Source organism: Anomaloglossus baeobatrachus, chromosome 5 (assembly GCF_048569485.1).
Source record: "Anomaloglossus baeobatrachus isolate aAnoBae1 chromosome 5, aAnoBae1.hap1, whole genome shotgun sequence".
Taxonomy (NCBI): Eukaryota; Metazoa; Chordata; class Amphibia; order Anura; family Aromobatidae; genus Anomaloglossus; species Anomaloglossus baeobatrachus.
Window position 1 is genome coordinate 557,566,279 of NC_134357.1, and position 25,923 is coordinate 557,592,201.

General features: G+C 48.5%; 1 protein-coding gene across 1 annotated transcript in view; it reads left to right on the forward strand.

The window, feature by feature from the left end:
• LOC142313001 (uncharacterized) overlaps window positions 1-25,923 on the forward strand; it is a 77,085-nt gene that overhangs the window by 46,843 nt on the left and 4,319 nt on the right. The window contains 3 exon segments of the mRNA XM_075351988.1: window positions 9,839-9,944; window positions 10,028-10,125; window positions 10,323-10,413. Of these exon segments, the coding sequence (XP_075208103.1) occupies window positions 9,839-9,944; window positions 10,028-10,125; window positions 10,323-10,413 (295 nt within the window).

Here is a 25,923-nt window from a genome sequence, read left to right on the forward strand (position 1 = left end):
CACGTGTGTGTGTGTGTGTGATATATATAACACCCCACCCCCTCGCACAGCATGCCTCAGCGAGCAACACACACTCCGAAACATTGTTCCCACATGTCCTTCGTTCCCTCGGCGTCGGCCGGCCGGCAGGCACATGGACCCGGTAATGATCGCAGTAGCTGTCACCACTTCATTTGAAATTCAGCTGAACGTTTAGCCAGCACGTGCTAAGCCAAGTACTCTCTGCACAACAGGCAAGCACTTGAGGTCAAACGCATCAGTTGCTTGCCTCTGATTGGTGGGTGGCTGTAATTGAGTTGTGCAGCGAGAACTTGGCTGTGCACAGCATTGGCAAAATGCTCAGCTGAAATAAAGCACTTACTGCTGCGGCCCCTGCAACGACTGCCATCTTTACCGGGTCCACGGGCCTGCGGGCTGCAAGAAGCAGCCTGAGGGGTGGCATGCGGCCCACAGGCTGCGTGTTTGAGAGCTCTGATCTATACCCTGTTATTTAACTAGGTAAGACCCCATTACGCCTCTTTGTTCCTCTATTACATGTCTTCCTATGGAACATTTGTGATGACAGCAGTCGTTACACAATGAGGCAGTGGCCTCTTAGGGGTACTTTGCACGTTGCGACATCGCTACTGCGATCTCGTCGGGGTCAAATCAAAAGTGACGCACATCTGGCGCCGGTAACGACGTCGCAACGTGTAAAGCCTAGAAGCACCGATAAACGATCGCATAAGCGTCGAAAATCGGTGATCTGTGTAGTGTCGGTCATTTCCATAATTTCGCTGCAGTGACAGGTACGATGTTGTTCCTCGTTCCTGCGGCAGCACACATCGCTGTGTATGAAGCCGCAGGAGCGAGGAACATCTCCTACCTGCGTCCCGCCTGCAATGAGGAAGGAAGGAGGTGGACGGGATGTTTACATCCCGCTCATCTCCGCCTCTCCACTTCTATTGGCCGCCTGCCGTGTGACGTCGCTGTGACACCGCACGACCTCCCCCTTAGGAAGCCGGCCACAGCGACGTTGCAGGGCAGGTAAGTGCGTCTGAAGCTGCCGTAGCGATAATGTTCGCTACGGCAGCTATCACAAGAGATCGCATCTGCGACGGGGGTGGGGACTATCGCGCTCGGCATCGCTACAAAGTACCCCTTAGAGTCCAGCACACAGAAGGTCAGTACAATGTACAGCACAAGTCTCTGCTTGATCCACTTCAGCTTTATCATTGAGCATAATATAATTAGGCCTCTATAGACAGTAATATAACTAGCATTATCTAGCATTAACTAGCAAATATTTGGTAGGAAAAAAAGGGGTGCGTCTTAAAATCTAAATGTAGATTACCTGGGGTGGTGAAGGGGAGTCAAAGAAGGCAGGGTCAATGCTATGCGGTGTGCTGCTGGCCCTGCTTTGTGCAGCTCACAATGTATTGTGCGGTGGGTCATGGCTCTATGTGGCTCGCTCTGCATAGTGCGGCGGGGCTCGGCTCTGTATGGCTCGCTCTGCATAGTTCGGCGGGGCTCTGCAAGGCTCGCTCTGCATTGTGCGGCTCGCTCTGCATTGTGCGGCTCGCTCTGCATTGTGCGGCTCGCTCTGCATAGTGCGGCGGGGCTCGGGTTTGTGCGGCTCGCTCTGCATTGTGCGGCGGAGCTCAGCTTTGTGCGGCTCGCTCTGCATTGTGCGGCTCGTTCTGCATAGTGCTGCGGGGCTCGGGTTTGTGCAGCTCGCTCTGCATAGTGCGGCGGGGCTCGGCTCTGTGCGGCTCGCTCTGCATAGTGCGGCGGGGCTCGGCTCTGTGCGGCTCGCTCTGCATTGTGCGGCGGGGCTCGGCTCTGTAGGGCTCGCTCTGCATAGTGCGACGGGGCTCGGCTCTGTGCGGCTCGCTCTGCATTGTACGGCGGGGATCTGCATTGTGCGGCTCGCTCTGCATTGTGCGGCGGGGCTCAGCTTTGTGCGGCTCGCTCTGCATTGTGCGGCGGGGCTCGGCTCTGTGCGGCTCGCTCTGCATTGTGCGGCGGGACTCGGCTCTGTGCGGCTCGCTCTGCATTGTGCGGCGGGGCTCGGCTCTGTGCGGCTTGCTCTGCATTGTGCGGCTCGGCTCGGCTCTGTACGGCTCGCTCTGCATCGTGCGGCGGGGCTCGGCTCTGTGCGGCTCGCTCTGCATTGTGCGGCGGGGCTCGGCTCTGTGCGGCTTGCTCTGCATTGTGCGGCTCGGCTCTGTACGGCTCGCTCTGCATCGTGCGGCGGGGCTCGGCTCTGTGCGGCTCGCTCTGCATTGTGCGGCGGGGCTCTGCCCTGTGCGGTGCTGCTCTATGCGGCAGGCGGTAAGGCACTGGCAATTCTGAAGATGTCGGTGGTGAGGGCTTCAGCGCTTAGTCAGCGTGTGCGCAGATGGAACTCTCAGCTCAAGCTCTCATCTGGGCACGAGCGTACTTGGGCTGCCATTATTTGAAGAAATCCGAACCGGCTACATCTTCAGAATGGCCGGTCCCTTACCGCTCCCTGCGCAGAGCTGTGCAGAATGTCGTGGGTGGAGGGTTCGGGAACGCCGCTCACCTGGGGAATCGCTGGCGCTCGGGTCCGGGGCTTCTGCTCCTTGGTGGCTCGAGCATCGCCTCCTCGCCCACGAGTGAAAAGGGGGAGGTTTGGTGGTGGGATGTCGGTTGTGACGCCACCCACAGGGTTGTGGTGATGGTGGGCACCACCACTGCTGGTGACGGGGGTTCCCGGGAGCGATGGCAGAGAGCAGCTGAGGTGTTGGCCCCTCCGTGGGTAGGGGCTGTTAGTCCCGGGGCCCCGGTTGGGGGTTAGTAAGTAGGGGATAGGTGCAGGCGCCGACGCGGGGAGGCGGCGTGGATGTGGGGCAGCGTTACGGTGCAGCGCTGTGCCGGATGGCACTGGTGTACTCACTCAGGTAGTCAAGAACAGAGTCTCTGGTAAACCAAATGGCTGGATGCACGGGGCCCGCAGTCAGATCCGGTATCTTCACTCTCCCCGGACGGGTTGATGGTGGCTGTTGTTCCTTGCACCTATGTGTAAGTGTTTGACCCCTATGGATTCCCACGGGTGGTCCGCTCCCCGGCTTGTACGTGTTGGGAGAGCCCGTTTTGCCCGTAGGCGCTGGCCCTTGGATCTCTGGCCGTTGGCGGTGGCTCTTATCCGGACGGGTTGGGCTGTTGCCTTTTGACGGGACTTGGTTGGGAATGAACCCCTGAGGTCCATACCGCAATCAGAGAATTCGACCTTTACGGCGGCTTCCGAGCCTAGTCGGGGTCTGAGTACCCTACCTTGGTGCTTGGCTTCAATCCGCTCCCGGCTCGGTACCGGCGGGCCACCGCCCAACCCCAGTCCTACGGTTCCGCAGACCTCCACCAACTCCTGCAGACGGCCACCACCGTCTGCCGACCTTGCTAATGGTGCCTGGGCTCTGACCCAGACACACACAGTCTCTCCTCCTCTCTACTTCAACTCCAAAACCAAACTGTCTACTTTTCCCGCCACCAGGCCTGTGAACTCCTTGGTGGGTGGGGCCAACCGCCTGGCTCCGCCCCACCTGGTGTGGATATCAGACCCTGGAGGGAGGCAACAAGGGTTTTGTTTGACGGGTGTTCCTGACCAGGGGAGGGGGAGTGTGTGTATGTGATGTTATTCTGTGACCCCTGGGGTCCAGGGCGTCACACAGAGCAGCCCTGCAGTGAGTATCTGGGCCTCCCTCTGTACCACTTGCAGCATCGCCATACTCCAGTACTGCCCCTGCCTCCTGTGACCCCCTGCTCCGCTGTCAGCCCACCTCCCTGGTAAGACACCACCGGATTATAATACGGCACCAATATTTTTTTTCTCTCCAAATTTGGGGTGCGTCATATAAAATGAAAAATACGGTATTCATTTCCCTATTATTTACATGTATTCAATGTTCATTCCCCACATAAGCAGAGAGAGTATAATATACACCTGTTTATATGGGGTATGTGTTCATGTCCTTATTATCTACATATACAGTGCTGGCCAAAAGTATTGGCACCCCTGCAATTCTGTCAGATAATACTCAGTTTCTTCTTGAAAATTATTGCAATCACAAATTCTTTGGTATTATTATCTTCATTTAATTTGTCTTCAATGAAAAAAAAATAAAAAAAATTGTCATAAAGCCACATTGGATATAATTCCACACCAAACATAAAAAAGGGGGTGGACAAAAGTATTGGCACTGTTTGAAAAATCATGTGATGCTTCTCTAATTTGTGTAATTAACAGCATCTGTAACTTACCTGCGGCACCTAACAGGTGTTGGCAATAACTAAATCACACTTGCAGCCAGTTGACATGGATTAAAGTTGACTCAACCTCTGTCCTGTGTCCTTGTGTGTACCACATTGATCATGGAGAAAAGAAAAAAGACCAAAGAACTGTCTGAGGACTTGAGAATCCAAATTGTGAGGAAGCATGAGCAATCTCAAGGACCTGAAAGTTCCTGTGTCTACGGTGCGCAGTGTCACCAAGAAGTTTAAAGCCCATGGCACTGTGGCTAACCACCCTAGATGTGGAAGGAAAAGAAAAATTGACGAGAGATTTCAACGCAAGATTGTGCGGATGGTGGATAAAGAACCTCGACTAACATCCAAACAAGTTCAAGCTACCCTGCAGTCCGAGGGTACAACAGTGTCAACCCGTACCATCCGTTGGTGTCTGAATGAAAAGGGACTGTATGGTTGGATACCCAGGAAGACCCCACTTCTTACCCCGAGACATAAAAAAGCCAGGCTGGAGTTTGCCAAAACTTACCTGAGAGAGCCTAAAACGTTTTGGAAGAATGTTCTCTGGTCAGATGAGACAAAAGTAGAGCTTTTTGGGAAAAGCCATCAACATAGAGTTTACAGGAAAAAAAAGAGGCATTCAAAGAAAAGAACACGGTCCCTACAGTCAAACATGGCGGAGGTTCCCTGATGTTTTGGGGTTGCTTTGCTGCCTCTGGCAATGGACTGCTTGACCGTGTGAAGTCTGAAGACTACCAACAAATTTCGCAGCATAATCTAGGGCACAGTGCGAGAAAGCTGGGTCTCCCTCAGAGGTCATGGGTCTTCCAGCAGGACAATGACCCAAAACACACTTCAAAAAGCACTAGAAAATAGTTTGAGAAAGCACTGGAGACTACTAAGGCTGCTTTCACACATCCGGTTTTTGCAGTGTGGCACAAAACGGCGCTCTGCAGAAAAAACGCAACCGTTTTTTTTATTTTTTTTTGCCGCCGGTTGCGTTTTTTCCCACATAGACTTGCATTAGTGCTGTATTGTGCCGCATGGCCTTGCGTTGCATCCGTTTTTTGCCGGATGCGGGATATTTAGCCCATGCGGCGGCCAGATGGAACGTTGCCTGGCACGTTTTTTTTGTGCGGCGAAAAATCCACATCGCGCCGGATCCGGCGCGATGCGGCGCGATTTGCAATGCAAGCCTATGGACGCCGGATGCGGCGTCCTGCGGCAAAAACCGCATCCGGCCACCAGATGCGTTTTTTTGCACTGCGCATGCTAAGTATCAAGCCGCATCCGTCAAACGGACGGGCCGCATGGAAAAACTTACTCAACGGATCCGGTTTTTTTTGCCGCATCCGTTGCATAGGTTTTTGAGCCGGATTGAGCCGCACTGCTAAAACCGGATGTGTGAAAGCAGCCTAAAATGGCCAGCAATGAGTCCAGACCTAAATCCCATAGAACACCTGTGGAGAGATCTCAAAATGGCAGTTTGGAGAAGGCACCCTTCAAATCTCAGGGACCTGGAGCAGTTTGCCAAAGAAGAATGGTCTAAAATTCCAGCAGAGCATTGTAAGAAACTCATGCATGGTTACCGGAAGCGGTTGTTCGCAGTTATTTTGGCTAAAGGTTGTGCAACCAAGTATTAGGCTAAAGGCCCCATCACACTAAGCAACATCGCTAGCAACAGCGCTGCTAACGAACAACTTTTGTGACGTAGCAGCGATGTTGCTGTGTGTGACATCCAGCAACAACCTGGCCCCTGCTGTGAGGTCGTTGGTTATTGCTGAATGTCCTGGGCCATTTTTTAGTTGTTGCTGTCCCGCTGTGAAGCACAGATCGCTGTGTGTGACAGCGACAGAGCAACAACTAAATGTGCAGGCAGCAGGAGCCGGCTTCTGCGGAGGCTGGTAACCACAGTAAACATCGGGTAACCAAGAAGCCCTGTCCTTGGTTACCCGATATTTACCTTTGTTACCAGCCTCCGCCGCTCTCACTGTCAGTGCCGGCTCCTGCTCTGTGCACCTGTAGCTGCAGGACACATCGGGTTAATTAACCCGATGTGTGCTGTAGCTAGGAGAGCAAGGAGCCAGCGCTAAGTATTGTGCGCTGCTCCCTGCTCTCTGCACGTGTAGCTGCAGTACACATTGGGTAATTAACCCGATGTGTGCTGTAACTAGGAGAGCAGGGAGACAGCGCTCAGTGTGCGCTGCTCCCTGCTCTCTGCACGTGTAGCTGCAGTACACATTGGGTAATTAACCCGATGTATGCTGTAACTAGGAGAGCAGGGAGCCAGCGCTAAGCATTGTGCGCTGCTCCCTGCTCTCTGCACGTGTAGCTGCGTGCGCTGGTAACCAAGGTAAATATCGGGTTGGTTACCCGATATTTACCTTAGTTACCAAGCGCAGCATCTTCCACGCGGTGCTGGGGGCTGGTCACTGGTTGCTGGTGAGCTCACCAGCAACTCGTGTAGCGACGCTCCAGCGATCCCTGCCAGGTCAGGTTGCTGGTGGGATCGCTGGAGCGTCGCAGTGTGACATCTCACCAGCAACCTCCTAGCAACTTACCAGCGATCCCTATCGTTGTTGGGATCGCTGGTAAGTTGTTTAGTGTGACTCGACCTTAAGGGTGCCAATACTTTTGTCTGGCCCATTTTTTTTGGAGTTTTGTGTGAAATGATAAATGTTTTGATTTTTGTTTCATTCTCTTTTGTGTTTTTTCTTTGCAAGAAAAATAAATGAAGAGAATACCAAAAAATTTGTGATTGCAATCATTTTCAAGAAGAAACTGAGTATTATCTGACAGAATTGCAGAGGTGCCAATACTTCTGGCCAGCACTGTATACTTTGTTCGTTCGCCAGTTAAAAGGCAGATGTTTGCACTGCTGTAGTGCAGAGTATTGTCCTCCTGTCAGTGTAATATTTACAGCCCCATACACAGGACATAACTGTAGCCCAAACCTTCACTGGGCTGACGGCTTCTCTCCCGACTCCCCCATACACCAACACTCCAGCTTGCCTGTGGTCTCTATGAGAGAAACACCTCCAGAGTAATGGAGCGGAGAATTATCTCCAGGAAGAAGAAACGGATCAGTCTGTGAAATTCAGCATGCCGGACCCTTCTCTGCCCTGACGTCATCTGTCGGGAGGCTCCATATATATTCTACAGCGACCAATCTCCTCCGCAATCAGCAGCTGCCGCTGACTTTAGTCTTGTGTGTTTGGGAGCTTATTGGACGCCGCCTCTGGCAGAGATTAATATACTTTGTACATTGAAGACTCAAAAATCATTATTAGGCCCCTAGTTACTATAGCAACCAAGCCGACACCCACAATCAAGAAAAGAGGGCGATGAGCACCTGATTTTTTTTTTTTTTCGGCCATTTTTTTTTCCATGTAATAAATGGAAGGCTAAATGAAAAATGCCCAAAAACCTATTCAGGGTTAAAAAAAAAAATAAATAAAATGACAAAACTAAACCCCCAACCATGTTGACATTTTCCTCTCCATTTAGTGGTGGTGATGGAGTCAGTGACGAACTTTGTCCAAATCTGTTTATAGAGACGCAGTAGGGGATGAAGATGTCATCCTCATCATGGAGTCGTTATTTCTTCTCTCACGTGTAATGAATATCTCCTGCAGTTTTGCTGATGCCGATTCCAGTGTTTGTAAATGAGAGGAGAATTAGTGATATGGAAGATGAGTCTATGAGAAACGTATTCAGCTGCCAACTCCGAGGAGGAAACTGCTTTTTGTGTGTGGCCTAAATATATAGGATTTATTAGTAGATAGAAAAAACTGACTACTGTAAAATACTAATACAGTGGTACCTCGCTTAACGAGTAACCCACATAACGAGATTTTCGCTATACAAGCAAAGCTTTCTGTAAATTTGTAACCCGCTTTACGAGAAAGCTTTGCTGGACGAGCGAAATTCTCACCTCACACACTTACGGTTTCGTCCATCCACCACACTCTAACCCGCACTTGCAGTCCACACAAGCACACACATGTATGCACAAACACACACACATGCACGCACATACAGTATTATGCTCACCTTACCTTCCGTTCCACCGCCGGTCTCATGGATCTTGTAGTTCCCGGGTACATCGTGACGTCCTCGCGGCGAACTACAAGACCCAGGAGGCCGGCGGTGGAACGGAAGGTAAGGTGAGCATATAACATATTGTACCTTACGTTTCATCACCGGCCTCCTGGGTGCTGTAGTGCGCCGCTCCACTCCGTTCCACGCTGGGATTCTGCCTCCATAGCGACGAGGGAGGAACTTCCTGTCACCGCTGCTGAATGGCAGAGCGCTGGCCAATCAGAGGCAAGCAGCTCTGCCTTGACGTCAGCGCTCTAGCAGGGAAGTTCCTGCCTCGTCGTTATGGAAACGCGATACACGGCCCGGCCCCGTACTGGTGAACAGCAAGTCCCAGGAGACCGGCGATGGAGCGGAATGTAAGGTGAGCATGTAGTATGTGCGTGTGCATGTGTGTTTGTGTGTTTGTACATGTTTGTGTGTGTTTGTGCATGTGTGGAATGACAGAATAGGGGACCAGGATGGGACATTTAACCCATTGTGGAACAGATCGTCAGCACTGCAATGATTTCCTATGGGAAAGCTTGCTTTGCTGAACGAGTACCTTGTTTAACAAGCACAGTCCCAGAACGGATTGTTCTCGTTAAGCAAGGTACCACTGTAATAGTAACACATAATGATCCCCCATTACTCCTGTGCCTCCGCTGCTTGGGTCCCCGCCAGTCTCTGGATTTTTTTTGTCAGTTTAGTCAGTGATAACAAACGTGATCTCTGCAGTCAATCAGTGGCTGATGCATTGACCGAAATAACCAGCGATTGGCAGGAAGGAGGAGACGTCTAAGTCAGCAATTAAGTGTATGTTCCAGTCCATACGAAACAAGAACGTACAACTTCTACACGTTCTGTCTCCTCATATGTTTCCCCTTATTATCTCCAGTAATTGTATTATTACAGGGGATTCTTTCTGATGTTACATCGTCATCTTCTCCCCATTCAGGTCCCTACAATATCGGATCCTCTCAGTGGAGATCTTCTATAGAAGAGAATTCTCCTGATTGCCCCGTGAAGGATGGATATGGACAGGGACAAGATGGCGGAGAGGATATTACACCTCACCCTAGAGATCCTCTTCCGGCTTACTGGAGAGGTGAGAGATTCTGATGACGTCACATTACACCATTCTTATCTATGGGAATAACAGATGGACAGAACTGGAGAGGTGAGGACTCTGGAAATGTCTGGAGTGAGATTTATTACTGTGTCTCTCCATAACCAGGATTACACAGTAGTGAAGAAGACCTCTAGTGAGCGCTGTCAGGCCCCTGTCTCTGAGGGATGGGGAAGACCCCTGAGCCCAATCCCGGGGCCTCCACCTCACCCCCCGATACATGAGGACATCAATGACCAGAAGATCCTAGAACTCACCTACAAGATGATTGAGCTGCTTACTGGAGAGGTGACACTGCTGGGAATGCTGGGACATTATACAGTAACGCTATGAAGGGATCGGGGGTGACTGTATCATTGTATGTGTCAGGTTCCTATAAGGTGTCAGGACGTCACCGTCTATTTCTCCATGGAGGAGTGGGAGTATTTAGAAGGACACAAAGATCTGTACAAGGACGTCATGATGGAGGTTCCCCTGCCCCTCACATCACCAGGTAATAGACAGGACTAAATACACACTGCCTATAATTATCTGTATGTAAGGAATGAATTCAGTCCCTGTATGTGTCTCCTCCAGGTCTATCCAGTAAGAGGACAACACCAGAGAGATGTCCCCGTCCTCTTCTCCCACAGGACTGTAAACAAGAAGATCCCGATGTTCCTCAGGATCATCAGGTAGATGGAGAGAAGGTGCCATGAAATCTCCCTATGATGTGTAGACGGCTGTGAAGGTCTTGTGCTCAGTCTTGTTTTATCCTCCAGTATTATATGTGTTATACTTGTGTAATGAGAGCGGTGGAGATGACAGGATTAGAGCTGATCATAGATGGGACTTCTCCATCTGTCTGTGACTTTAACAATATTTGTTTCAGGGTGAAGATCTGACCCATATTAATACTACAGAGACATATGTGAGGGGGGATGAGCGGAGTAAAGAGGAGATTCCTACAGATAACCGCCCAGGTGAGTAGTGACCATTAGTCCTAAACTTGTGGATATTAGAATGGTCAAACCAGCACAAGAAAATAAAACAAATCGGGTTGGCAAGTGAACTTTACCCCGAATAACGAACACCGTACAAGTCAATGAGGAGCTCAAGTTCTGGGCTGTAAAATGGTTATAGTAAGGACTAGGGAGCTGCAAAATGAACCTAAATGGTGTTAAGAGCATGACAATTGCCCTGCAAACAAATGTGGATAGGATTGTCACTATTGCAATTATGGATACATAGCAACTAAAAATTTGAACAGTGACCCTACAAAGATGGATTTCAGAGATTCTCCACAGAACAGCCATGTAATAAAGGTCCCTTAGAGAGCCTGTATTCCCAGTTCACCCACACAGTCAAGATTGTCAGACTTCCCCCACAGAGCAACAAGTTTAACAAATTCCCCTTTGTACTCTGTATCCTCGGTTCACCCACACAGTCAAGATAGGCAAAGTTGCCCCACAGAGCAATAGTTTTAAAAAGGCCTATGCGGAGTCCATCCATAGCTCCAGCTTGGCGGGGGGGATTTCAACGCCAATCAGCTGAGTCTGAGAACAGCCTGCTGTTGTTTCCTCTTGGCTGTGCTGAGCTGAGGTTGGTCGTGCAGGTGTTATGCTGACCGGATGAGGAGGAGGTGGACGAAGCGGGGTAGTAGTAGGAGGAAACATGGACAGAGAAATGATCAGCTCTCTTCAATAATGTTAGGACATGCACTAAATCTGTTTCTGCCTAAGGCATAATTCACATTACATTACATCCTGCTGACCCCTGTTTCAACATTTCACCATCATAGCCAAGATTGGAAGTGTACCCTCACAGATTTTTTTTTTTAAAAAGTGGATTTCCTGACCCCACTTTGCGTTTCTAAACGCTGCGTTTAATTTGCATATTTTGTGTCAAAAACCGTGCGTTCAAAGAAGCAACATGTCAATTGTTTTTGCCATTTTGGGTGCGTTTTGCTAACATTGAAGTCAATGAGAAATGGCAAAAAAACAAGATTCCAGCGTTTTACCTGCTTTTTCAGTGCAGAAAACATGTGTTTTGGACTACCAAAACGCATGCTTTTTGGACATCAAAATAATGATTTCATATGTCCCTTTACACACACACAGTCCGACAATTAAAAATAAGTAATTTATTAAATTGTTGCTATTTTTCCCTTAAATATCATATTACCGCTATAATTTCATTAAAATAATTTATTGGAGTTGGAGGTGTATTGGATTCCCCCTCCTCCAGAAAACCTACTTTAAAAAGGCTCCTAAACAGCCTCTTTTCCCTGTTGACCATCACAGCCAAGATTTCCAGAAATCCAACACTCTGCATACAGATGGTTTTCGGAGCTCCGCGACACTGTAGCTGCTGCAGCGCAGTTACAGGTTTGTTGCAGATTAAGCTGACCTCGGACACCCGAGCACTTTTCACTTGTCAGTAATCTATTACTTTAGCTACTATACCGATGCTGTGTGACGAGCGGGGGAACGTGTGTCATGAGGGGTGGGGAGAGGTCAATGGAGCAGCGGGCTTTTTTTTTTTTTTAAATCTTCCCCTTAACTTTAATGTGTGTATTTTCTGGCAGCTAATCAGAGCTCAGAAAATATCCACAACATTCAGACACAAGGGATTGTCATTGACTGCCTAAGTCACACGTCTCTCTGCATATAAAAAGCGGGCATGTGGTATCGGCTCCATTTTGTGATTGCTACAGCTTAGGGACTGTGCTGCCACCGGTGCTGCTAGACAGCTTAGTTACGGGGTCAGGTACTTGAGATAGTTAGGAAGTAGGGCGATAGTGTAGAATAGAGAAGTGCATGGACATGTAGTGAAGGGAATGATGTGAGCCATAAATCGGCATTTCATCGTGTGCTCTAGCTCAAACTTGCTATTTCCTCATCTCGCTCTGGCTAAAAAGGATTTCATTATATAATGGTCATTCTGTGTTCTAACTTAAAGGGGTTATCCGGCTTATTTTGTCTTTTTTTTTTTTTGTCATTACACTATTGGGCTACATTGGGGCAGGTAAGTAGATGGTAAATACTAACCTGCTCTGCTGTCAACCCCTCTCCCCCGGCTCAGAGCGGTCATGTGATCGCTCCTGACGCTATTTTGCTGCTTCCTGTGATGTCACGACGACAGGGCAGGAGCTATGCTCGCCTTGTCGACGGGCATCACAACAGCCGACGTCATGTAGCCGCCCTTCTGGGCGGGTCATGGCGCCGGAGTACCCGCCCCCTCCCTCACACCCTCTCCACATTCCATAATGCAGGGGTCTTGTTGCCTGTATGCTGCATGCAGCCCCCATGCTGCTGGCGGCGCGCTGGTACCGGCCTCCTTGCTGAACGCTGCCTGTGCTGCGGCTGTGCAGTCAGCGCTGTATATCAGATGACTGATTCACTGGAGCTGTGCAGATGGGAGCGCTGTATACAGCTATGATCAGCTGCTGGCCAATCAGAGACCAGCAGCGGAACATTGCAGTAGCTGTATACAGAGCTCGGCTCCGCAGAGCGCCCGGGAATCTGTCATCTTATATAAAGCGCAGTCAGCTGCGGCCCCTGACGCTGCTTGTGGCACGCAGGCCCCTTGCTGATCGCGGCCTCTGCAGGGGGCTGTACAGTCAGCGCTTTATATCAGATGACAGATTCCCGGGCGGTCTGCAGAGCCGAGTGCTGTACAGTATACAGCTATGATCAGCTACGATCAGCCGCCGGCCAATCAGAGGCCAGCAGCAGATCACTGTAGAAGGTGCATAGAGAACTCAGCAGAGCGCCTGGAAATCAGTCCCCTGACTGCACCAGCAGCGATCAGCAAGGTGGGGGCTGCGGCCAGAAGAGGCAGGACACAAGGGAGCGAGGACAGGTGAGAAAGATTATTATTTTTTTTTTGTGTGTGTGCGTGAAGAATGGCAATTCTACAGGAGAGAGCACTGCTACAAGAAGAGGAGGGGGACATTACTACAGGATGGGCACAAGGAAAGGGCACATTACTATAGTATGGGGACAAGGATGGGCATATTACTAGATTATGGGGACAGGGATAGGCACATTACTATAGTATGGGGACAGGGATAGGCACATTACTATACTACATTATATGTGAGGTGTTTGTGCAGTCACAGAAGCAGGATCTCTGCTCTGTACTACCAATGATTGGATATACATAGCAGTGATATCTCATCTGTGCAGCACAATCACCTCACATCCACCGCACATATAATGTAGTAATGTGCCAATCTTTACTGGAGCGATGAGAGGTCAGGGCTAGGCAGAATACTGACAGCCAAGGAGTGTGCAGAGGGCGGGGCTGGACACTGAGGCTGGGCAGTGCCGACTCTGACTGTGAGGTTTGGCACAGGAAAATGTCAAGTTAGGTTGTGCTGCATGTAAACAAAGTGCAGAGCATAAAGGGATAATTCAAGAGGAACAAAAGTTAGAAAAAAAAATGTAGGAGTGTTTTATATGACAATACAGCACAGATAAGCTTAAATTTTTTTTTGGAGTTTGTCGGACAACTCCTTTTAAAATTGCTATTTCATTATCTAACTAAGTGCCAGCACACGGATACTGCTGTATATACATCACAGGAGGGGCTGAGGGTAAGTACATCTTTGGGGCGTAAACAGCACTGAGGGAGGGGGGCATACATGTCACTGGGGGGGTATACACATTACTGGGGGACGCTGGGGGCCTGTGGGATATACACATTGCTGCGAGCCTGTGGGGCATACACATTACTGGGTGACGCTGGGTGCCTTGGGAATATGCACAATACTGGGGGCATGCACATTGCTGGGGGGCATACAGAAACCTGGGGGCCTGTGGGATATCCACATTACTGGGGGACACTGGGGCCTGTGGGATATACACATCACTGGGGGCCTGTGGGATATACACATTGCTGCGAGCCTGTGGGGCATACACATTACTGGGTGATGCTGGGTGCCTTGGGGATATACACATTACTTGGGGCATGCACATTGCTGGGGGGCATACAGGATGCTGGGGGCCTGTGGGATTTACACATTACTGGGGGACACTGGGGCCTGTGGGATATACACATCACTGGAGGATGCTGGGGGACATACACATTAATGGAAGATGCTGGGGACCCATGGGGCATACACCGTGACATTGGGGGCCCATGGGGCATACACATACTGGTTCTGGGGTCAGGAAAAAGAATGTATCCAGCATCCAGTTCCGGTTAATATTAAGTTATATTTTCTTCAAAAATCATTAAAAAATTCCATAGTTCCTTGTTTATAAAAAACGCATCATACCAGTGTCTGTTTGAAGACGCGTTTCGGACGAATGCGTCCTTAGTCTGAAGCAACACCATACAAAATAACATACCACTATAAAGAAAAGAACAGTAAGTGATGAAACAATCAAAATTCATAACATTCACATGGTTCCAGGTAGGGTGGGATGATTATAGGACGTTTGCAATCTCGTTTATAACATTCATGTCAGTCGGCATTCTAGTTTTAAGTAAAAACATCCATTTAGCTTCTTGACGAAGCAACATTTCCCCCATGTCACCACCCCGTTTTGGTAAAACAATTTTTTTTCGGCTGCGTTAACCCTCAAAAATTCAAGATTGCTTCCATGTTGGTTCTGAAAATGTTTGGTAAATAGCTGGATCCAAGAGGAGCAAACAATGGTCTGAACACAAAAGAGACCTAAAACATAACTTTTAATAAAGTAACAATAAAAGAGCCAAAGCTCAAAATGTGAATAAAACCAGTGGAGCAATGATATTACTCATGCTCTGCAAAAGGGCATCAGACATAGCCCAAGTCAAACCACCATTCCTAGGTCAATATCACAGTGGTATCCTCTAAACTAAAGAGCCATCCAGGAACCAACCAGTAAGTGCCTAGAGGATGTTTGACAATAATGAGACACACTCTCACCCACTACCCCTAATACAGTAGCCAAAAAAAGAGGGGGGGGAGACAAGAGTGTGCTAAAAATGCTGGCAGTACAGGTCAGACTCACATGGCGTAGTTAAATCCCCTATAAGAGGGAACCAATGCTGATCATGCACAAAAGATCAGGGTATTAAACATAGTACGTCCCGTAAGGGAACAATCTTACCCAGTCCTGTAGAGATAATGGGCGACTAGAGGCACATCATGGCTTGTGAGGAAGCTGTCAACCAGCTCTCTAGATCCCTCAGGAATGCCATGAAGAAATCACCTCCATACTGTAAGGAAACACTCACTCCCAACGCGTTTCATGGGGAACAATCATCAGGGGAGATCAGGTGAAGGTTACTGGGTACTGTCCATTAATCGCTTATCCTGTAGTATTGTCATGCCCAGTGACACACAAATATCCACATGTCAAGGTACAAATTCAAAAGGTGCCGCGACTTGGGCTATGTCTGATGCCCTTTTGCAGAGCATGAGTAATATCATTGCTCCACTGGTTTTATTCACATTTTGAGCTTTGGCTCTTTTATTGGTGATACGGTGGGTCCTCCTGGTATATTGCTAATAGAATTCTGAAAATGTTTGGACACAGCTGACAAACTACGTGTGGTAGTGTCTGACATCATAAACATGTTTGGATATACGGCGTCTCAGTGTGCGCGATGTACTACCTACATATTGAATTTTGCATTCAGTGCAGGTTACAACATAAATCACACCACTGGATCCGCAATTTATTAATGTTTGAATTTTAAATTCCTGTTCAGACACACATGAAACAGTGTTATTTGTGTTAATCATGAATTTACAGAGTCCACAGTTTGTTTTTTTTGTCCACATGTGAAGGAACCAACAGAAGGCAACCAATTTTGTGGGTTAGTATTGCTTCTGTTTTTAATACTTTTGTTTTGGTGGTCACTAGGGGCAACAATGTTAGCAATAGTTTTATTTCGTTTTAACTTGACACCATCTTTTAGAATATTCCTGAGTGAATCGTCTACATACAGAATTGGGAGATATTTTTTAATGACATTGACGATTTTATAGTAATCACTACTAAAATCAGTTGAAAAGATCACAGGTGAATGAGTTTTTGGACCAGTTGTAATATATTTTTTTGTTTGCAAATGTTGTTCTCTGGTTTTCTCATCTGTTTTTTCTTTTGCTTCAGCAATTATTTTTGGCAAATAAGGCTATGTGCCCACGTGGCGTATTTTCATGCAATTACGCTGCGGTCTGCACCGCAGCGTAACTGCATGCGTCCTGTGTCCCCAGCACAATCTATGAAGATTGTGCCTAATGCATGCCCACATGGCGTATTAGAACGCAGCGCTTTGGCTGCTGCCCAAAGCGATGCGTTCTAAGAAGTGACATGTCACTCCTTTCATGCGCTTTGCATGCAGCCCCCGCTCTGTCTATGGGAGAGGCTGCACTCAGAGCGCATGAAATCGGCAGTCACCGAAGCTTCAGAACGGAGCTTTTCAGCTGCGCTCTGAAACGGACATGCAGCGACATTACGCTGCTGTGCAGAGCGCACACACGTGGGTACATAGCCTAACCCTTTCTTTTAAAACGTCCATCTATGATTTTACATTGTTTTTCATATGCGTTTTGCGATGTACATGTTCTCTTAGCTCTAATAAATTCTCCTGTCGGGATATTATTTATGACGTGTCGTGGGTGGCAGCTTGTTGCATAAAGTAACGCATTCCCTGCTGTAGATTTTCTATAAATGTCACAATCCACTACTCCATTTGTCAAATCAGCGTTCAGATTGACATCCAAGAAAGGAATGGTTAATGCGTTATATTGATACGTAAATTGTATATTGCAAGGATTGTTGTTTAAATATGCAACAACATTTTCTATATTCTCAGCTTTTTTATCCCAGATTACTATCATGTCATCAATATATCTAAGGAAAAGAAAAATATTAGACAAAAAAGGGTTTTTTTCTGGAAAAAAAAAAAATATACTCCTCCTCCCACCAAGACATAAAAATGTTGGCGAGAGAAGGAGAAAATTTTTAGCCCATCGAACAGCCCTGCACTTGTAGGAAAAAATCGTCCAAAAAAGAAAAAAAGTTATGTTGTCCTCCGCTTGATTTGACGGGGGCAAAGGCTTTATCGCCTGTATATGGCTGTCACAGACAGTGTACAGCTTTGCTACTGTAGCGTACCTGAGACATTTTACTTCCTAATCCCCACAGTTTGATACGAATTGGTACTCTTCCTTTGCGTACATCCACCACCCCTCTGGCTGTCAGCAGCGTAGGTCTGTGCTCTGAGTATACCGGTTCTACAACTGCCTGGTATTCTTTCCTCTAAGACCAATAGCTGCTCGACAGCAGATCATCATTTCACTTTTAGATGGTAACATAATAGGAAATTGGTCTGTAACCCGTACACTGCCAATTTCCCCTCCAGACAGATTTACCTGTTGTCTGTGTGTCAGGACTCGAATCTCACGATGTAGCACTCTCCTCTGTCCATGTTCAGCAGTCACAGCAATCTGTCGGAGCAAAAACAATACTTCCCCCAAGGCAGTTTTCAATTACATTTTATTACTCTCCCCAGTTTTAATGTGACTTCCCTAAACCCAACCTGGTTTAGTGGTAGTCCATTAGCTGCTAGTATAACCAAACTAGAATCTGGGGGTCTAAGATCGTCATCAGACCAATAGTGTTTGTACAATATATGTGGGATGGTGGTTACTTGTGACTCAGTGTCCAAAAGAACTGACATGGGGATTCCTTCTAGTGTAATATTAAGGTACGGGCGGCCTCCCACGTACCGACTACGCCAGTCTTTCGGGGCCGACTGTCTTATTCCTGAGGCTCGGCCCTTGTCCCCAGGAATCGCCGGTTTAAAAGACATCCTCTTGCGAAATGGCCTGGCTTGTTACAACGAAGGCAGACGGGTTGTCCTGAAGAATCCGTGTGGTCCATGGCTCTGCGTTGGAATGGTGCGTTAGTCCCCTGAACGGGCGACTTGTTGGTCCCCTCCACGGGCGACTTGTTGGTCCCCTCCACGGGCGACTTGTTGGTCCCCCTCCACGGGCGACATGTGCCTTTTCTTCATCCATGGAACATCCTCAGAAGAATCAGCTAACGGTATTTTACTGGGTAGTTGTGACCCTCGCTGGTTCTGCAAGAGTGTTAACACAAAGTCCATCTTTTTAGTCAGCTGCTGTACTTAGTTGCGCAAATCATCCTCTCTGCTTGATGTCTCAGCCACCTTTACAACTTTTACCAAATCTTTGGAAGCATTTGTTATGCCGGCGGGAGAAGTATCAACCTGCCAGGATGGGTCCACTGACTTGGCCGGCAACTTGTACTGTAATACTGTTATTGCTCTATCTTTTATAGCATCAAAGTCAACATCAGGGTGATCTAAGACCCACATATGCACCTGCTGACGACTGACTTCTGACCTCAAGCCAGCTATGAACTGTTCGGCAAGCATTTTATCCTCGTCGTCCACACTTGCTGGATCCACTTGCTTTAAGGACCGGAGTGCTACCTGTAAACGTAAGGCATAATCTCTGATGGTTTCCTTTGGCCCTTGTTCACATTGGTAGAATATCATCCTCAACTCAGCCCGGGTGCGTTTCTCAAAAGCAGCTTTTAACTTGGCAAATACTGACAGAGACTCCGTAGAAAATGTATCTTTCCATGACTCCACCTCCAGCTCTGCTGCACCGATTAATTGTCCCAGCACCATAGCGGCTCGCTATTTCCCGGTCATAGCATACATATCCAGCACCGCACATATTTTCCTCTTAAAAGCTGCCAGAGTGCCTGGTTTCCCTTCATAGATTGGCAACCTATTTGCTCCGGGCACATATGGCAAGGTTATGGTCATTATTGAGGCTACTGGCACGGCTCCTCCTTCTGCAGGGACCCAGGAATCGTTGTCCTCACTCATGGCGGTGCCCCCTTAGTTAATTGCGGCTAGTTGCAAAGCCTTTAGATACAGTCAAAGTTCAGCACTCACTAGGCTTTTGCATAGACAGACCCGCCTTTTGTCAGTTCTCGGGCCTTTTCGGAACCAGCCACTGCACTTCGGGTAGTCTGAGCAGAGCGCTGAGCGGGACTTATCCTCGCTCTTCTTTTCACCTGTTGTGTGGCGCAGCTTCAATTTTTGTGGTAGGTCGCGCCTATTTCAAACCAATGAGCAACGCCGTTTAATTAAATGACTATGGTGGTTCTGTGCGCACTTTACATAGCCAATAAAGTCTTTTTAGGCACACATTGTTGGTTTTTAAGTACAATCCTGTTCGTGACACCAATTGAGTCGACCATCAGGGTTTTCGGTAGGGGGGTACTCTGGCGCTGGGACTACGGATACTTTACTCTCGATGGCGTTATCACCGGTGGTCGGTCCCGGCTTCGTGCCCTGGGTGCTCACTCTGCGGCTGGGGAATGGGGTACAGGGATAATTTTGGGGATATATGTGACGCCACCTGTAGTGTCTGGTAAGTTGGATATACCAGCGCTGCCCGCGGCCGACCTCTGAGGCGATGGTGACGGCAGCTTAAGATCTCTCAGCTCCCCACAGGTGGAGCTATTTTACCTCAGGTCGGCGGGTCGCTGACCAGGAAGGAAGCGACCGAGCGGTGATGGCTGCCTTCTTCTCTGACGTTGCAGGGTCCTGTCGAACGGCGGAGAGACGACACACCGAGTGCACATCAGCTCAAACAAGTCCTTTTTACTACAGTCTGGTTTGTTTTGCACAGTACACAACAGAAACAGTTCGGTTACCAGAAAGCCAATGGTCACAAGTTTCGGAGGAGATTTGATGACAGAGTCTCTCTCTGAGGTAACCTTTCTTTGTCTCTTTCTCGGTCCCTGTTCTGAGGGCTCTGTGATTCCCTCTTTAACCCACTCGTCAGTCTCGTCACTGGTTTTCCCAGGGGTCTAATGCTGCACAATCTCTTTTATCTATCCCGCAACAGCGTTGTGAACTCGGCTTGGGGTTAGTAGTCAGACTCTTGATGGGTACTGGGCCTCCTCTTATTTAGGATCCTAGGTTAACGATCAATGGTTTTTGGGATAAACCTGACAAACCTCCTCGGTCCCGTTATACCGGTGTCGACCTGAACTCTTCAGCCGGCTCTCGCCAGACCTAAAGCGTCCCCTTTCCGTCTGGGTTACCCCTTTTCCAGTGTCTTTTTTTTTTTTTTCTTTTGGGGTACCCTCGCTCAGGACGTTGGGCTTATGTTATTTTTAGCCCTTCTTTCTGTCATTAATTTACTCTCATCTCTACTTGTCACTCCTTACTGACTGACTGTTAACTGACTGTCACCCAGTCGTCCTGGCAACCACGTCGCATCTCACGCTCAGCTAGGCTCCACCCCCCTATGGACCTACTATATAAACAGTCCCAGGAATATGAAGGTAGGGGCTGCTGAGTCAATGTTACTCAATCTAATATAAGACTCTGCATTTCTTCTCTCTTTCACCTGTGACCAAAGAGCACTGCACCTTGCTGTTAAGGTGCTGTATTCCCCTGTAGCGCCTAACCACAGGGGCGCCACAGTTATTTTTTAGAAGAAAAAATGTCACATCTGAAATATAAGCTTGTAACTCGAAGGAATAATTACTATATTTATGGAGGTAAATTTTTAACGCTAAAAGTGCCAAATCATGTGGTATCTAAGTATATAAATTTTGTACATCACACGTAAGCCAACAGTATGTATTTTTCCAGGTAATGCCTTTTAATATATTTAGTACATGTTTCGTATCGTGTATATAGCTGGGTGATAATTTAGCTAAGGGGCTTAGTCTGGTGTCCAGCCATTCTGATAGATTTTCAGTAATGGACCCAATGCCTGAAATGATGGGTCTAAAATTGGGAGGGAACACCTGTTTATGAACTTTAGGTAAAGCGTGTAGTAAGGGGATTCTCGGATATTGAGGATTAAGAAATTCGTATTGTTTTTAATTTATAATTCCCACATCTAAACCTTGTTTTAATATTTCTCCTAATTCTGTTCTTATATTATTTGTAGGATCCTGATTAATTTTCATACAGATGTTACTATCTTTTAGCATATTTTTTAATTCATTACTGGTTCTGGGGGTATATGCAGGTAGTCGGCAGCACTGTAGGACGCTGGGGGCCGGCAGTAGCTCCTCTTCGGGACAGGAGCGTATTGCATGCTAGCTCTGCCCACAGATGAACCCCGGCCTGTAATGCATGTGCACTGCAGGCCGGGGTTCATCTGTGGGTGGAGCTAGCATGCAATATGTTCCTGTCCCACAGGCGCTCCTGTCGCGGCGCGTGCTAGGCTGGTTTAAAAAGACAAAACAATCACTGATCTCGGGGAGACCAGCCAAAGAAAACACTGCCGGCAGCCAGCGAGGACGCTCAAGACAGTGAAATCCTAGGTACATTGCCCCCTGGGAAATATGCAAATCAAAAAAGTCTGTATAGCCTTTGTTAGGAGTCTCAACACAGAAACCAGCCAGATTTCCCTCCGGGAAGGGCACAGCCAAGGAGTGGCTCCTTTTAGGAGACCACCATATTAAGTGGCCCTTTTAGTCAATATCCAACTTTTTGACAAGTTTAAAGATATGACAAGGGAAATACCACGGCCAGGGATCCATCCACAGACAGCTGTTTCGGGGTATTGCCCCTCATCAGTGGGGAGTAGGATTCTGGCTAGGTGGGAGCAATGTCTAGTAGACCAACAAGACAAAACAATCACTGATCTCGGGGAGACCAGCCAAAGAAAACACTGCTGGCAGCCAGTGAGGGCGCTCAGGACAGTGAAATCCTAGGTACATTGCCCCCTGGGAAATATGCAGATCAAAAAAAGTCCGTGGAGCCTCTGTTAGGAGTCTCAACACAGAAACCAGCCAGATGTTCCTCCGGGAAGGGCCCAGCCAAGGGGTGGCTCTTTTTAGGAGACCGCCATAACCAACATATTAAGTGGCCCTTTTTAGTCAATAGCCAACTTTTTGACAAGTTTAAAGATCTGACAAGGGAAATACCAAGGCCAGGGATCCATCCACAGACAGCAGTTTCGGGGTATTGCCCCTCATCAGTGTGGAGTAGGATTCACAGTAGCCCTGGTTGACACGCTCCGACTGAAGGACCCCAATGCGGAGTTTCAAATCATGTACACCCTCCTTGAAGACCCCCTGAGACACATGATGAGTCAATGGCAAGAATCCGAACAAAGACAGGGCAACTTTTAACCCCGATGAGCGGTCAATGTGCTTGTCAGTGATATTGGCCCTGAAACAATTCTCCAGAAACACCTTTACAGTGACCTCACAGCCCCCAATCTTTACCTTGGCTGGTAGCAGGCACTGAGTGACAATCATAGAGGAGATGCGTAGACCCAGGCATGAATCACCCAATCTCCCTGAAGCAGGCAGTTTTTCCAACGGCTGATCTTTTTTAGGCACCAGGGGACACACGCTGATGAAGTGCCTCCTTTTGCCTTAGAAAAAATATCCCTCCTGCTCTAGAGTATGAGACTCTCGTTTTACCTGATTTATCCAACCGTGCTGCATGGGTTCGACTGCAGTTTCCAGGGAAGACACTGGGGTTATTGCCCCCCTCCCAGGTAGATGTGGTATCATGAGACCTCAGATGGAATTGGCAATCAATACAGATTACTAAAGCTGTCATGATGTATGTAGTTTTCTCCATTCCATATTTTTGTATAAGATGCCATGTGATGTATTTTACCTTCTCACTGTATTTGCTGTAATACTATGTCTTGGGATGTAAGTGACTATACCTTCCCCCAGCCTGTGTCATATTGCACTCAGGCTTCAGCAATAGCTATTGTCATTGATTTGGTGGGGGTTGCATATCTACTGTTCTTCTCAGCATGGGACTTCTCCAATCTACAACTTGGTAAACAGAACAGAGCCAGCAGTCTAAAGTCCATTCATGCATCAAATGGCCAGGGGGAGGTCTGCCCAACTAAGGGGCTGATCCCAGGAGAGAAGAACATGTTAGTTCAGTTAGTTGGAGCTCGGCTGGAGAAGGACTAGGATCCATAGCTGAGGCTGGATCCTGGGGTCTGTGTGTGTGGACTGTTACAGACTGGAGATCCGCGGCCACGTGGGATTGCGTTTTGTTGTTCACCTGTTGGACTCAAGGAACTCATATAAGGACCATTGCCCTAATTCCCCTGGCATCGGAATACCAGGCGGTGCCCCTGGATCTTTTGTTTTTCTGTTGTGGACTCCTTGCGGATTTGAAGGATTTATATTTATGTTTGCTGCTTATTCTTTGTGGTTCCAATAAAGCCCTTTGGATTGTTCCTTGGCCTGGCGTCCCTCACTGCTCTGTTGCATACCCCGTCACAAACTGGTGGCAGCAGTGGGATCAGAGCAGAAGAAATGGAGGACAATGGCTCAACATCATTAACCAGCACTGCAGAGTACAAGACCTGGACTTTGGGGAGCCTGCAATCAAAGGCCCGTGAAGTAGGAGTTCGTTTCAAAGGACTCTCCAAGGAGCAGCTGATTGAGGCGCTAGAAGGAGTCTGCTCTCAAAATGACGTGGAGGAAGGATCCTCACAGCAAACGGAAGAAAGACGGGAGCTGGAGGTAAATACCCAAAAAAGTCAATGGGTTGTGTGGTATGAGGAAAAGATGGCACTGCTTGGAGATGAGGCCACCATAGAAGATAAGAGGGAGGCCATGCGTGGAGCTGAAGAGAAGGAGCGCAGGATGGAGGAGATGGCATTGCTGGATAAGCAGCTCGCTGTGGAAGCCGCGAGAGGTTCCAGACAGACTGTAACCCCAGCACCCATCATGAGGGAACTTCCCAAAGTGTCCCGCAAAGACTTTAAGCCGTTTAATGAGGCTGCAGGCGACATTGAGGGCTTCTTCCAGGACTTTGAGCATCAGTGTCGATTAATGGAAGTCCCGGACAGGGAGCGTGTCCGGCATCTGGTTGGGCTCCTAGAGGGGGGAGCTGCTGAAGCCTATAGAGCTATGGACCCTCGGTGGAACTGTGAGTATGCGGATATTAAACAGACTATTCTAGAACATTATGCTGTGACCCCAGACACTTACAGGACTCAGTTCCGTGCTTTAGCCTGTGATGGGGAAGTGTCTTTTAAGATATATGCTCATAGACTCAAACAAATATGTAATCGCTGGCTGGAGGCAGAGGAGGCCTTATCTTGGGAGACCTTCCTGCAGGTCATCCTAAAAGAACAATTCTTTGCCCAGTGCCCCGCTGAGATCCGGGAATGGGTGCGTGAGAGAAAACCAGCGACAGTGGAGGAAGCTGCTGCTCTCGCTGATGAGGCTCTCACCATCAAGCCTCAGTGGAGGGTTCTGTTGGAGGATGGAGAGACGCCTAACAGCTCCACAACACCGGATGCCCCCAGTTATTCTGTCCCCATTGTTCCCCGTTCCTCTAAGCCACCACATGTTGATACCCGTGTTAATGTGCCTCCAGTTGCTTCTACTGCACTTTCTGGAATACGCCGGGGAGAGGAAGTAACAGAGCGCAGGTGTTATGTTTGTAGGCATCCCGGGCATTTGCAGGCCTCATGCCCAGCCAGCCCATGGAGGAATCATCCTCAAACCCCTACAGCACCTTCAGGTGGGAGCCGGCCTCCAAGTTCCCCTACCCCTTACCCAAGAGGACGCCTTGGATGGAGGGAGACCCAGCTCAGATGCTATCAATGTGGACAGCCAGGGCATCGGCAAGTCTCCTGCCCAGCTGTTCAAATGAGGACTGATCCTGCACCCAATCGGATTGTTAATTATTTACAGCCCAGTGCCATGGAGGAAGATGTGGCACCGTTATGTGAGGACTGGCCTAGTGACTCAGCCCCCCATGTTGCACCACCAGGAGTTTACGGGGTGCGACCCGCAGTTATGACGACTTCTGCTCATCGAGGTAAGCACTTGCAGGAGGTTGTGCTGGATGGACAGAGACTTGTTGGATTTTGTGACTCGGGTGCTTTCCTCACACTGGCTGATCCCCGAGTGGTTCGGCCTGAGGCAATCCATAGAGGACCTGGGATTGTCATTGAACTGGCGGGTGGACAATGGAGGACTATTCCCACAGCCACTGTGGATCTGAACTTTGGTTTTGGGGTCAGGCGATGTGTGGTTGGGGTGATGGGTGGTCTGCCTGCAGCTGTTCTCCTGGGCAATGATGTGGGAGAGCTACGATGCCAATTCGTGGCTGCATGAAGCCACATGTAAGTAACGCTCTGCCTGTGTGTACTTAACCAGTGACCTGTAGAGGTCCCTAGTACGTACACAAGTTGGGAGGGGAAGGAATTGTCATGATGTATGTAGTTTTCTCCATTCCATATTTTTGTATAAGATGCCATGTGATGTATTTTACCTTCTCACTGTATTTGCTGTAATACTATGTCTTGGGATGTAAGTGACTATACCTTCCCCCAGCCTGTATCATATTGCACTCAGGCTTCAGCAATAGCTATTGTCATTGATTTGGTGGGGGTTGCATATCTACTGTTCTTCTCAGCATGGGACTTCTCCAATCTACAACTTGGTAAACAGAACAGAGCCAGCAGTCTAAAGTCCATTCAT